This window comes from Numenius arquata, chromosome 3, assembly GCF_964106895.1.
Source record: "Numenius arquata chromosome 3, bNumArq3.hap1.1, whole genome shotgun sequence".
In the NCBI taxonomy this organism is placed as follows: Eukaryota; Metazoa; Chordata; class Aves; order Charadriiformes; family Scolopacidae; genus Numenius; species Numenius arquata.
The window spans coordinates 22,101,629-22,115,046 of NC_133578.1; the positions used below are offsets into that span (position 1 = coordinate 22,101,629).

General features: G+C 40.4%; 1 protein-coding gene across 1 annotated transcript; it reads right to left on the reverse strand.

Moving 5' to 3' along the window:
- Positions 1-7,989: 7,989 nt before the first annotated feature.
- On the reverse strand, positions 7,990-12,249 carry SPC25 (SPC25 component of NDC80 kinetochore complex). Its single transcript, XM_074145658.1, has 7 exons — positions 12,197-12,249; positions 11,499-11,667; positions 11,337-11,402; positions 10,399-10,545; positions 10,140-10,244; positions 9,733-9,831; positions 7,990-8,731 (listed from the first exon to the last, which is right to left on the reverse strand). Exons 2-7 carry the CDS (start codon positions 11,650-11,652, stop codon positions 8,598-8,600), a joined length of 705 nt encoding a protein of 234 aa, XP_074001759.1. The 5' UTR covers positions 11,653-11,667; positions 12,197-12,249; the 3' UTR covers positions 7,990-8,597.
- Positions 12,250-13,418: the final 1,169 nt, after the last annotated feature.

Below are 13,418 nucleotides of genomic sequence, written 5' to 3' on the forward strand. Positions count from 1 at the left end.
ACACTCACCAAAGTAAAGCCTACAAAATATCATCGTCAGGCAGGCTTTGGTGCAGCATTAAAAGATGATGAGGTACTTATAAATGGGACACACGAAAACATTCTTACAACTTCAGCAGAAAATTGAGGCAACAGTTCTCATAACACAAATACTGGCTCTATAGGAATCGCCACACATCAGTTGAGGTTTTGCTTCTGGAAGAACAGTAAACCTGGGAATTTCCATTGTGTTTAAATAACTAATTACTGCAGTTGTTAATATGTGCTCATGATAATATACAGAGAGAATCTTGTATTGCATTTAATATGGTGTTTAAATTCTTGCTTACTGAAGAGACTTAGATTTAATTATGTGGGAATTTTCCCAGTCGTATGTCTAATGTCTTTTGCTTCCTATTCCATGTTTACCCTTCAATTTACATAGCACAAGGGAGAGCCACAGTGTACAGAAAGTGGCTCAGGATAATGTGAAAAAGCAAGAGTTTTTTTTAAGTACTGTCTTTAAGTCTGTAAAGGTGCCTCTGTACAAGAAACTGTGGTTCTCAGAAGAGGAAGACAGGAGGTCTGTGCTGCTTTAGAAGAGCTAAAAGCTGGTGACAGAGTGTCCTGTGGTACAGAAGGTGAGTGGAAGGAATCCAAACGTGTGCCAGATGGGCAAATTGCCATATGACTTGGTAGCTTATCATGCTGTGAGGGACAGAGTCTGGGAGCTGGTGTGGCGGGTCTCCTGCTCCATGCTGTTAGGCCCAGCTCTAATAGCATGGGGGGAGGGTTGCTGTTTCCCTAATCTGTGCTGTTTTTTCAGTCCTCTATGTGCCCTGTTCTGCAAGATACTAGTCCCTGCCCCTTTGCAGATTTTACACTGTCTACACTTGTCAGTGGGCTACCTTCTTAAGTGTATTTCACAGAGCAGGATGCCAATTTGTGCTCAGGTATAGCGGAGTCCAGGATGGCTGTTATATGGTCATCATGGGCTATTTTCCACAGAGTTCCAATGCTGGGGAATTTTAAAATGTGAACACAATATTAAAAAGTATGAGAGATACCAAATTGAACATTGGTATGTGGAATAGGTGTGAAGCTGGAATGCACGCTGGGCAAACTTGCATATCCAGACCCCTCACCAGTGACTGCCCTCCCCCCTGGACTGTAAAATCCAGAGATCGCAGCTCTGTGAAAAGTTAATTCCAATAATTCAAAACCTATTTGTGCAAAGCAAATGAATAAAACTATAACTATATATTAACTAGGGAGAATAATGGCGTACCTAAGGCACGTGCTGTGCCAGGCCAGAGCTCTGCCAGTAGACAACAACAATGCCCACCGGTGGCCTCTCCGCCAGGCAGTGGAGTGGGGAGCAAGAGTAAGGCTCACACACCTTCCATCTTGTACCTTAGAAGGTGGCTTTATCACTACAGGAATAAACACGCTTGAGGGAAGCCTTTTATACCTATCTTCTTCAGCCCTGAGTCTGCCAAGCTGTTGATGACTTGTAGAGGGATTGCTTAAATGCAGACTTGTGTGCAACACCGAGGTGTTTGTAAGGTTCTGGCTTTCAAATGTAATTGTTTAGATGTGACACAGAACAGTTAGCTTTTAGTCACTGGAAAGTGCCAATATAAAATCAAATATTACAAGACAGTTCAGAATTGTAGTTTTTATCTGCAAGAGCAGTATGTCCAACTGGTAATGTTAGTGCTATAGTTCACTAATTAGATGAAAAGATAAGGTACTTTCTAAAGCTACTTGCTGGCAACATACATTTACATTCCCAAATTAATACCCTCCCCTAAACATCTGAAAAATGAGCTACCATTGTAGCTCTGATATTTTTTAAACACTTCCAAGTGTTTAATTTCATCTCCCTAGAAAATACTATGCAGCTTATTTTTATTTATTCCAAAACAGGACTGAGTAAGGCTCCCCCGTACAGCTGTGTGACAGTAGCATTTCTTGCCATATTTAGGCAACTTTTCGCAATCTTTTCACGTGAAAAAAGAATCCTAAAATTCAGAGATGGGATGTGATCCTTCCTTAGTTAAAATTGCATCAGCTGCCTCCTGTATCAACCTAACTAGCAACTTTCTGTCCTGTTTCTGGGCTCGTTTTAAGGATAACCTCCCCTTTTAATCCCCAGTAATAGTAATTTCAATTACCATTGCTCTCCTAAGTTATCTTTGAAAGAGCTGCCTCCTACCAGAATGGCTTCCTGTTTTACAGTTATATTTGCATAGTCCCTCATCTAATTTTAATTTAAACTTGATTCAGCCAAAGCATTTAGTTGTTACTGTATCTCATTTTTATATGTGGTTTCTCACTGAACAATCTCCAAGTGAGATCAATGCCCGTAGCTGTTATTATATTGGACAACCCCATCCATATGCCAGCTTCAGGAAAAGATTTCCACATTAGTGATCTGGATTACTTACAATGTAGGTCCAACATCTTCCATCCAACATCTGGTACTTCAGTAATGTTGAGGAAGTGATGACCCAAGTTGTGGTACTCCCTGGACCAGGTGGATGTAAAAAGCAGCCAGGACTGCTGTGAACTTCACATGAGGTTCTTTAAATAGCTGCTCCCCTTTCATAATAATTTTCTGCTAATTGAATAAATTTTTTCAAGTTTTTTACTATAAAATTCTAATTATATTATTTGGAACAGGAAAAATGGATTGCTAACAGTGACATCAGCTGCCATCTGGATAGGATTAATGCACAATCAAAAGTAAGATTGGATGCAAATTTTTAATGTTTGTTCTGCACCAAACAATATAGTCAAGAAATAATAATTGAGGGAAACTTCAGCTGAGGAAATTAAAACTTTCTCATGTGAATTGCATGAACATTGACTGTGAATTTGCTAATTTGATTCATTGTGATGCCATTAGGAGAGCACTTGGTAAAGGTGGTCCCCACTGTAATGCCGTCTCAAGCAGACTGTTGAAATTATGGGCTAACCTTAGAGAATGCTAGAGCCTAAAATGACAGCTAATTGCTGCAGAGTTGCAGATGACAGCACTGAGGATTGCATGTCAGAAGAGGTTTTCCCTCTTTTCTTTAGAAACAGTTTTATCAGATGGTTCGAAGGAAAATACAGGCCAGTAAGTCATGCTGATACTGATGACTAATGTTAAAAGAATACAATTACCAATCTCCTGCATTGTCTTTCCATTAATGGGGCTGTGTCAGACATGGAGTTAAACAGACAAGTTTATCTCATTAGCTTCCTTTGGAAAGTCAACTATTAGTAATTTGCCTGATTTTATTTTTAACCTACGAGGTAAGCATTTACTTGAGCGTATTGTGCTTTAACTTAGACAGCAAGTACACTACCCACGAGGCCACACTTTTATCACTTCTACCTATTGCTCACTTAGCCAAAACGTTAATGTATACAGCCTGCTCTTAAACACCTGGAATCCTTAATGATAATTGCCATCAGTGTAAAGTGAATGTAGCATGCTGCTAAATCAAAACTATAACAATGTATAGTCGGTGTTCATTCAACGGACCTGTTTCTTTGCCAAGCCAGTTATTCCAGCTAAAGCTCTGGTGCAGAAGATACTGGATAGTGAAGAACTGAGCCCATGATCAAGTAGCCAGTGCAGAGGAATTCATTGAGGCAAGTCGGCCAAAGAGCATGTTTCCATGTAGAGAGTTATTCATCAAACAGTCACAAAACAGGTGAGTCAATTGCAATTAGCGTTGTTCAACATGCTGTGACTGAAGAGGAAGGAAATCAAACTACCACTAATCGTATCTTCTTTCAATTAATTATTACAGTGCATAGCCACATTAAAATATATATAAGGACATATAAAAAACCACTACACGCTTGCATGACTAAACACTACTTTTAGCAGTCTGTCATTTTCCCTAATAACTTTTGAACCCATTGCTCAATTAGTCCAAATTTGAAGAGGAGATTGTGTTGCAGCTATCACTGTTCTTACAGTGTACTAAAAATAAGCAACCAGGTAAAGGAGAGAACCACAAATCAATGCTGCACGCTGGAGGAAGGGTAGGCAGAGTGCAACCCTTGTCCTGCGGCTTTAGCAGCAGCCAAGCAGAGGCTGAAGTAGCATAACTCAGGAGCCGCGCTGGCTCTCATCCACCAGGGAGACTGTAAAGAAGAGCTGGGATATTGCAGCGAAGAGAATGGCACTGTTTAAGGACAAAACTACAGATCTGTAGGAAATCAGGCTTCATTACCCCTGCTTCTGCTGAAACAACTTGTTTATAAGCTCGAGACTCTTCAGAGTTCTTCGTGTGTAATTGTTAGAGTGATTAGGGATAATAAGAAGGAGAAAAAAAATGGAGTCTCACTGTCTGGCAATCAGAGCCATTCCCCCCACCCTTTCAGGCATACAATCCTATTCAGCAGTAAAGCCTGATGTAATTGGATTGCAACTATTGCTTTCAAAAAGGTAAGAGTATTACCATAATTATTTAGTATGGTTTATTCATACAGTTAAAAAACGTACTGTAATCTGCCTGTGGGACTAAGTGATTTATGTGTGCATATGTTTGTTTTATCAGGTTCAGCAGGGCTTTCAAAAAGTTATACATCGCTCACAAATGAGTTCACAGTCATTTTAGAGTATTATAATGACAAGACTAATTTAGATAATATCAAGGTACTGAATAAATTCACTAAGTTGATTGAGGCATTAGAGAAGACAGTAAGTAATATAACACAATTGGAATATGACAGAAGCACAGTATAATTTCCATGTCTGTCATAATTGTCACAAGTGTAGCCATTACTTGTCTGTTTGCTTTTTAAAATAAGTCTAGCAACATCCAAGAGGGTTTATGAAAAATGTCAACAAACTCAGCTTAACCACCTCCACTCTTGGTTGAGTAGGCGTGTAATAAAACTGTTCTGTTAGCCAGAAGGACTCCTACAGTAATTCAGTTTCTTTTCCAAATTGACTTCCAGGTATCATACAAACAATTGTGATTAAATGCACTTGGTACATGTTATTAATATTTAATATTATTTTGTCTTCCCAACAGTCCTTAAATTCACAGTGTATTTCCAATATATAATAAATTCAACACCTTTTTTCCTGATGTTTACACTATATTATGAGATAAATTTGGGTGCTAAGCATCAGTACATCAGCAATTTTCTGTATGGTCAGCACTAGTTGATGGCCCATGCATTTCAGGCTTGAGCCCTGGTAGCTACGTACAGGGCAGCAGTTTGAAAGGGAAGGTAACATTCCTGGTTGGGCAAACTGATTTATGAAAAAAGGAAAGTCTTTACTGACCTGCACTAAGATTTATGTCTGCCTTAAAATAAACCTGATCCTGCTAATAGATGGAGCACTAGCACCAACTGGAGGGGGCTGGTCAATTGTGTATCATAGTCCCTAAGCTGCATATTGCTTTTGAGATCAAGCTTTCTCATATGCTCTTTGGGGCTTTTCAGTGCATATTTGTATACTGTCCAGTCCACTGGGTCCCGATAACTGTATATGTGGGATCAGTATGTAGTATTATTGTAGTTGTCCTTATTATTATTGGATATCGCTGCATTGTGCAGCTTCGTAACAAATAGGAAATTCCAAATTGCCACAGATCCAGGTGTGTGAAATTCTGTAAGCACTAAGTGCATTTGATAAAGGCACAAAGGTTTTAAGATACATCTTCAGCTAGCATAAAGGCTGTTTTAGGGATGTCACAAGCCGGTTTTACTTCATATTTTATAATAAGCAAAGAAACAAATGTATTGTATACACTTTCCTAGCTTTTACTTGTTTTGGAATGCCTGGCTCTGTTTGGAGGAAGTAGGATCTGCATCTGATTTGCCTTGGCAGACATAAGCAGGTTCATTATTCAGACTCCAAAAGGAGCTGTAGAGGTTTAAATTACACACAATAAACATTTCAAACTTTACTTCTTGCTTTAGGGGTATGCACAGAACATTTACAACCAAGCACATCATCTTTTCTAGCAAATAATTCCTAGGAATGCAAATTCCAGTGCAGTGGTTGCCATATATTTTATGTTCTGTGCATAGCAATCTTGGCAAAGTAATTTTGTTAGAAGCAATAAAGCAACTACTTATGCCTTGGATGAACATGAAAAGAAAATGGCAGTAAGTCTGAGCATTTGTCTTTGTTACACGGGGTGTGTTTCAGTTTTTTTCTCCTGTGAAGGTCATGATCAAATCAGATATGCTACAGAGTCCATCTGAGCAATATGGGCACCCTTAATGAATAAACAGCTCCATTTGAAAACATGGAAATGAGGTGGCTGCGTACTGCCTGCCTCTTCGCTTCCATACAACAGCTGTAAAATACTTGGTTGAGCATCCTGAAGTTCTTACTTTCCAGAGCAGCTCAGAGTTGCTTGGCACAGACAGGTGGAGAAGGGCAGGGATATGCTTCAAAATGAATATGGTCATTCCGGATACAGGGGCGATGCCATTAGTGAGAAGCCAGAAGGGATGGGCTTTCTAACATGGAACATGAGGGCTTCTGTACAAGGGAGGAAGAGATACCAACAAAGTGGGGGTAAGACAGCAGTCGTAGCTCCTGGGAAGGAAGATAGAAGTGGGAAGTGCAAAGCTGGCTAAATGCAAGTTTTTTTAACTACTGGCTAGTCTATTGACCTACATAAAAGTGCCTACAGCAGTCTTTGGTGGTGGAAGCACTTAACTGAAAGAAATACCTGCTATTTAAATACTCCTGTTAGCATGGTTGAAAAGGAGGCAAAATCTGCTAACGAACAACTACACCCAGTACTTGAAGGCAGTCTCCCAGCCTAGGCCTCTGTTTGTCCCCTTACTGCTTACAAAATTCTCAGAGTACAACGGTTTAGGGACAGGGCAGAAATTGAGGATGTATTTCATTTGAGGTGTCATTATAGAAATGTCTAGTAATCTCTTTGCCATTCTGTTCTAAAATTTTAATGTAATCAGTTGGCACCTTTACCATTCTTACTGCTCATTTTGGCTGTAGGACAAGAAAAAAAGCCTGTAGGACATACCAAGGAAAATGATGCACTGGTTAGAAAATAGAAATTATGCCCTATAGGGAAGAAGAAATTGAAGGTTATCCCTTTTTTGGAGCCAGCATGTGCAAATATGGGTTACTGGTTTTCATTAAGATGCACTTTAGCTATCTATCTCATAGAAGATTGAGTGCATAGTTTGTGCTGTATCCAGCAAGTTGTACTGTTCAGATAAACCAAGCGTTTTAAAATATAGTCACATCAGACTGGACAATATTCTCAACTGTACTAAGAGTATCTTGTCAGCATCACCAGATTTAAACGTGCCTAAATAGCCAGGTTCACCTATTACGAAGCTGATGAAGGCATAGGAGTAGGGGGCAGAGAGGGAGAGATGTTTGTTTTGGGTTTTTGCCCAAGCATAAGATTATAGTTTGGGGCAAGAACAGTGAGTGCTGATACAGTTACTGTAGTATCTGGGAAGACCAGCATTTGCACCTGATACTGGTTTGGACCAGCTGTGGTCTGCCCTATGGACCACACAACATTAAGAGAAGGAACGCATTATGTGTGCGTCTCCCAGTTTAGCTGCCTTCCAAAAGGAATGCTGTTTGCATTTGAGGTGTGAAAAGTGGTGAGGATCAGGAGTCACTCCACTCCTGATAAAAAAAAAAAAAAAAAGAATGCTAATGTAGATAAATTATGCTATAAATTTAAAGAAGTTAATACATTATACTTCAGGCTTTGCCATGTCTTAAGATTTCCAATGACAATGATAAACAGTCCTTCACTACAACATGCTTTATGTAATAAAGCAAAATGAGTAGTCTGTTCTAAAACATACCCAATAAAACACGAGGCTGGTGATCTTGAGTGTGGCATTCACCACTGCAGTTCAAGCTTCAGGCAAGCTTTTCCGCCCACCTGGGTGTTGGGGGAGCCAGGAACCTCTGGGCTACAGCAGGGCTCTATTTCAGCTTTCTAGGATTTCTGATCAAATCAATACAAAGTTCCCACTTGCTCCTAATTAAGAGCTTTATTCAAGAATAGCATGCACATCAAAGTTTTATTACTAAAAACAGAAATAGGCATCCAACAAGAATCTGAAATAGCCAGTAAAATATATACTTTAATAGGCCAAAAGACAAACACCAATTTACATGTATGAGAATGAGTGATAAAAGTAGAGAGTACAAGACAGTAAAACCTAAGACACAGGTAATTTAAGTAATTGCTAAGCTCCAGTGCATTATTTTGGTAGCTTTCAGGCCTGTTCCAACCACATACGAACCTGAAAGACACTTCTATGTTTTTGGAAGAGAAGTGAATTACAAAGTACTCTGTTTTGAATATCTTCTTGGAGTAGCTAAATAGATCTCATTAAATCATTAAGCTACATGATATCGGATCAAAATTGACAAGTCTGAAAGCATTCAATTAAGGAAGCAGTTGATTATACTGTTGTTCAAGGAATCATCCAAAATGTCTCTAATGACAGTGGTCTAAAATACTATTTTCATTATTTTTCTTTATTAAGAAATTAGAATAAGACATGAATAAATACATACTTTCAAAATACGGGAAGGAAAGACAAGAAGTGCTCTACAGCTAGAGCGGGAGGTATAAGCTAGTTTTATGCAGACTGTTTATAAGATAAAGCAGTGAAAGCTTTTCTGATGTTGGCAATGAATGCAGAAAAATTGTTAGTTTCTCTCACTTTGAGCTGGAACTCTGCTATACAGTCCAGAGGAGGAGTACAGGAAGTCACTAAAATGACACAAAGATTTTAGACTATTATAAAAAAAATATTAGTGGTTTTCCACGCTTATGAAATACAAATGTAGTTTTTCATCTTTTTATGTTTTACCTTCATCCAGTATTACTTTTGAGTTAACCTATTAAATAATTTTCTTTCAGCAAAACCTCAAAGAACACAGAATTATTTTTTTTCTTTGATTTCCAGACCTCCCCCTCGGTGCTGTGCTCCTGCAATTACAGTAATTGCAGTAATCCATAGCCTGTTCAAAAATTGAAGCACATTCCTAAACATTTTTGTTGCTCTGTGGGCAGGCAGACGAAAACTGATGTAGCCCAGCATGTGATAAACTTTTAACTTCAGCACAATTTAGATTTGAATTAGTAAAACCAGAAATCAATTCAGTCCATACCTACAGACACAGCAGAGTAACAGTAGCATCCATCTAGAAGCCACTCAGCACAGTACACAAATTACCAATGCTGTTCTTTGTAACTGAAGTAAGATCCATGCTGCAAAAACAGCTTTAAGATCTGAAAGGTTGTACCCTTGCAAAGAGGAATGCTGGAAAGTTTTAATCTTTCTGGTATGTCACACAACTGCAAGGGATCCCCAAATAGTGGAGAACCTCATTTATTCTCCCCTCTAGGCATATTTCAGCTTGTTTGAGAAGCCTATCAGCATAAACACTCACTCTACCATAAAGGGAAGAAAACAACAAACTACAAATTGAAATGTTTATCCGTGCCTGTGTATGTCTTCTCTCTCCTGCTTTGCTCAGTGCAAAGTAAACAGCAACTCCACAAATAGAAGGGAGCAAAGATGTTAATTTCTATGAAAATAGAACTGCTTAAGAAAAACTTCATTAAAACATATATTACCATTGCAAGATTTTCATTCAGAAACCAGAAGATAAAGGTTACAACTAAATTGTACTTTACTCCTCTCCCCCTTTTTTCAAATAGAGGCATTGGATTCTATCCTCTGGCTTAAGTATTCAGAATTCACATACCTTCATAATCTCCCTGTTCATTTATGGAAAGGGTAAACACATAGGGCTTGTCAGGATCTTTGTGGTCAATGTGTCTGAATATAAACTGTAATTGTTCATCTAAAGCAAACAAAAACAGAATTAACACCATAAACCACTGCTGGAGAGTCACAATGAGTACTAAAAATGACAATACTAAGCTAGTTTCAGTTCATATTCTTAGAATTCTTACAAGTGAGGCAAACCTGGCCTCTTTGAAAGACAAATGCACTTTAACATACCATATTCTGACATTGGGGAGACAATGGTAATACCTGTGCTGGAGCAATTCTTCAGTTGTGTAAACCAGTATGTTCTTCACTGCACAATCCAACATTAAACACATTGTAGCATTGCATGTGGAAACTATGAAAACTACAGAAACTTACTGTGAATTCTGCGTATCTCCAGTCCAAGCCGCTCTTCAAACAATACTTTAGACTTGCATAGTCGCTCCACTCTCTCCTTAGTGGCTTTGTTTTTAGAAGATATTACTAGAATTTTAAAAGCCACCATAAATACCAAAGTAGAGGTAAAACAAGCACATTAAAAAAAATAGAACAGTATAAAAGCCCATCAAGAGCAAGTGTTGAGAACAATTCCTCCTTTAATTAACAAAAATCTACTTATTATGGTTTGCTTACTTACTTTCCTTTTTCTTCATCAACTCTTCCTTAAGCTCTTGGATGCTGTCACTCAAATCCTTCTTTTGCTCCTCTTCTTGATTTAGGTTAGATTTTATTTCTGTCAAGTGCTCTTGATTTTCTGATATGCGTTGGCTCTGCTGGAGAATCTCTAAAATAAGAAAAGAAAATATGAACATATACAGTTGATTAATTAGGTCCCCACTATTTAGTACTTGTCTTTATTGTTTGAGATGACTCATTTAGTATACATTTCAGTAGATTTTATTCATCTCAACTGAAGAGAGAAGTCAGCATAACTACACTAAGAGCATCGAATAAAAGCTTAAAGAGAAAGTTATTCAAAAGGGAAGTATCAGAGGAGCTCCCTATTTAGTAGCTTCTATCAGATGCAATTTGTTTCTGGTGCCAGAACTATATACATCCCTGAAGCAAGAAGATGGTGAATCTTGACCACAGGCAAATAATTTGACAGAAAGCACTGACTGATATTAGAGTTGCAATTATTTTTATTATGAAGTTTAACTACAAAATTCAGAGAAGTTAATCGTAGACCGATAGGCTGACTGTATTGTATTACTAATATGGAAGAAACATAAGTAACCTCACAATATTAACTTTACTAAGCAGTTTAATTTACTTTTCCTATTGCAGTCAGCAAGTTCTGGTACTTTGTTGTTTTAAATACTTAAGCATCAAAACCACCATACAGAAAATTTTTACCCAGTCTTCATCTTTTTGCATTATCAATGAAGTTTTCCAACAAATTGCTTTTGGCGTGCAATTTACATCCCATAATCAACCACATATGTTTAGTTTTAATTCTATCTTCATTCTGATGTTGTTGTTTACCTTTTAAAATGGGAAGTTAAACATAGTATTCAGCTGTATTAAGTTAATTTTAGAAGTGTTAGACACGATAAATAAAATACCATACTGTACCATTGCTATACTCCTGAATTTTATCAATCATCAGGTCCCCTTCTTTCAGCTTCTTGGACCATTTCTCTGTAATAGAAAGTTATTTATTTCAGTTATCTGAAGAAGTTTGATGGTAACTTGGAAAAAGCAAAGGTAACAGGAACATAGATAGAGCTTTTTTACCTGAAAGCGCTTTTATGGACTCTTTGCATGAATCTCTCAGTGCTAAAGTCTGATTGATCTGTTCAGTGCCATAAATGCTTTTTAATTTAGTCCAGAACTCTTTCATTTCCTTTTCGAAGAGGATGATTTCATCTTCTATCTTTACATTAGCCATAGTGCTGCAACAAACCTAAGCGAATAAATAGCGTCAAGACACACAAGGCAATCGCAGCAATTACAACTCACAATTACCGGATAAACCCTCAGGGCAGTTTTTAACCCCTTGGCTTGTTATTGTATTGTTACCACAACAAGCAGTAGCAGCTACGTTTCTTTTGCTGCTCCCCCGGCGACGGGATGTCTGCGCCAGGAGGCGGCCCTGCACCGCGCTGCGCTAGGCTCGGGACCGCCGCGGTACCGACAGCCCTTTCCAGGCCGCCGGCAGCCCCCAGTAGGGCAAGGCAGGGCCGGGCCGGGCCGTGCCCCCTTGCCGCTGAGACGCCCCACCCACCCCTTCGCCATCTTCCCACCGACCCCGAGCGGATGGGCAGGCCCCCCCCCCTCCTCCGCCTGACGAGACGTTAACGGCGGCGGCCAGGCTGCCGTGACCACCCCAGCGGGGTGCTGTCTGCCGAGCCCCATAGGCCGCAGCTCCGCCCCGGGGCGCGGGACAGGGGGAGCAGCAACAGCGGCGGCGCAGCGAGGCCGCCCGCACCCACCCGCTTTCAAACCGCTAGCGCCTTCCCGCCGCCCCAACGGCCGCTTTCTCACTGGACACCGCCTCTCGCCCGCCTCGCAACAAGCGCAACGCTGATTGGCTCAGTCATCCTTCCTGGAGCCGCAGGGGGTGCTGGGATCTGTCGGCACTGTTGCCATGGTAACGGTCCGCCTGAGGCGAGGCGAGGCGAGGCGGAGTTGCCACGGCGGGCAGGGCAGGGCAGGGCCGGGCCGGGCGGTACTGTCGGGCCGCCCCTCGGGGCTTGCGGAGGCGGGACGTTCCGGTGCTACGAGGGAGGGGTGGCTGTGCGTCCTTCTGCTTTCCGGGCAAATGTCTGCGGGATTAAGGCGTTTTTTCGGGTCCCGCTGAGGGGGCGGCGGCTGGGCTGTCTGTAGCGCCGGGGAGCGCGGCCAACGGGCCGCAGTGAAAAGCCTGCTGCGGTTTGTGCCATTTGCTGTTCTGTCCTGTATGAAACCAACTCGAACTGGGGGGCAGGCTAGCCCCGTTACACTCCTTTGATGCTAGAACTTGTTTCCAATGTCTGGTTTATTCACGGAACATGCTTGGGGTAACCTAGTCGTAAGTTTTGTGACATTCCTGAATTGCCTTTTAATTCCGTAAGCCTGAATTCTCTCATGAGTGTGGAGCTTTTTACCTATCTTTGTGATGATTTAGTTAAATTTTTATGATTTACCTATTGCAAAGATGCAGAGGTAATTGCAGTCCTTTTTTGTATGATCAAAACCCAATAGAGCAGCCCTGCTTGTGTCCAGTCAAATACTTGCCATAAGCCTTTCTGTCACGGTGAATGTCCTCCTTACAACAATGTGACTAATTTTTCTCAAATTGGGTGTGTTCCCTTTTGGCTCTGGATAACCACTAGTTAATGATCCCAGGTACCAGCCTCCTTTGTTACCATAGCTAATTAATTTCTCCTAGCTTTAGTTCAGTGCTATTTAGATGATCTCAGAATAACATAAACTTAGTAAAGCTTTGAGAATTGCTGTCTGAAACCGTTAATTACTCTTCACCCTCCCCTCCCGCCCTCAGGCACTAGAGCCAAAGCAAAGTCTGAGCTGAGACTACCAAATAGTAGTTGCATTATTCTTGTATAAACTGCAACTGCTGGTGGATAGCACCGGTACCCAACTGCATTTCTGTCTCATTTGACTCTGACGCCTGTTCTCTAGATCTCAGTTTCCTCAGTATTGGTCCTAAAACTT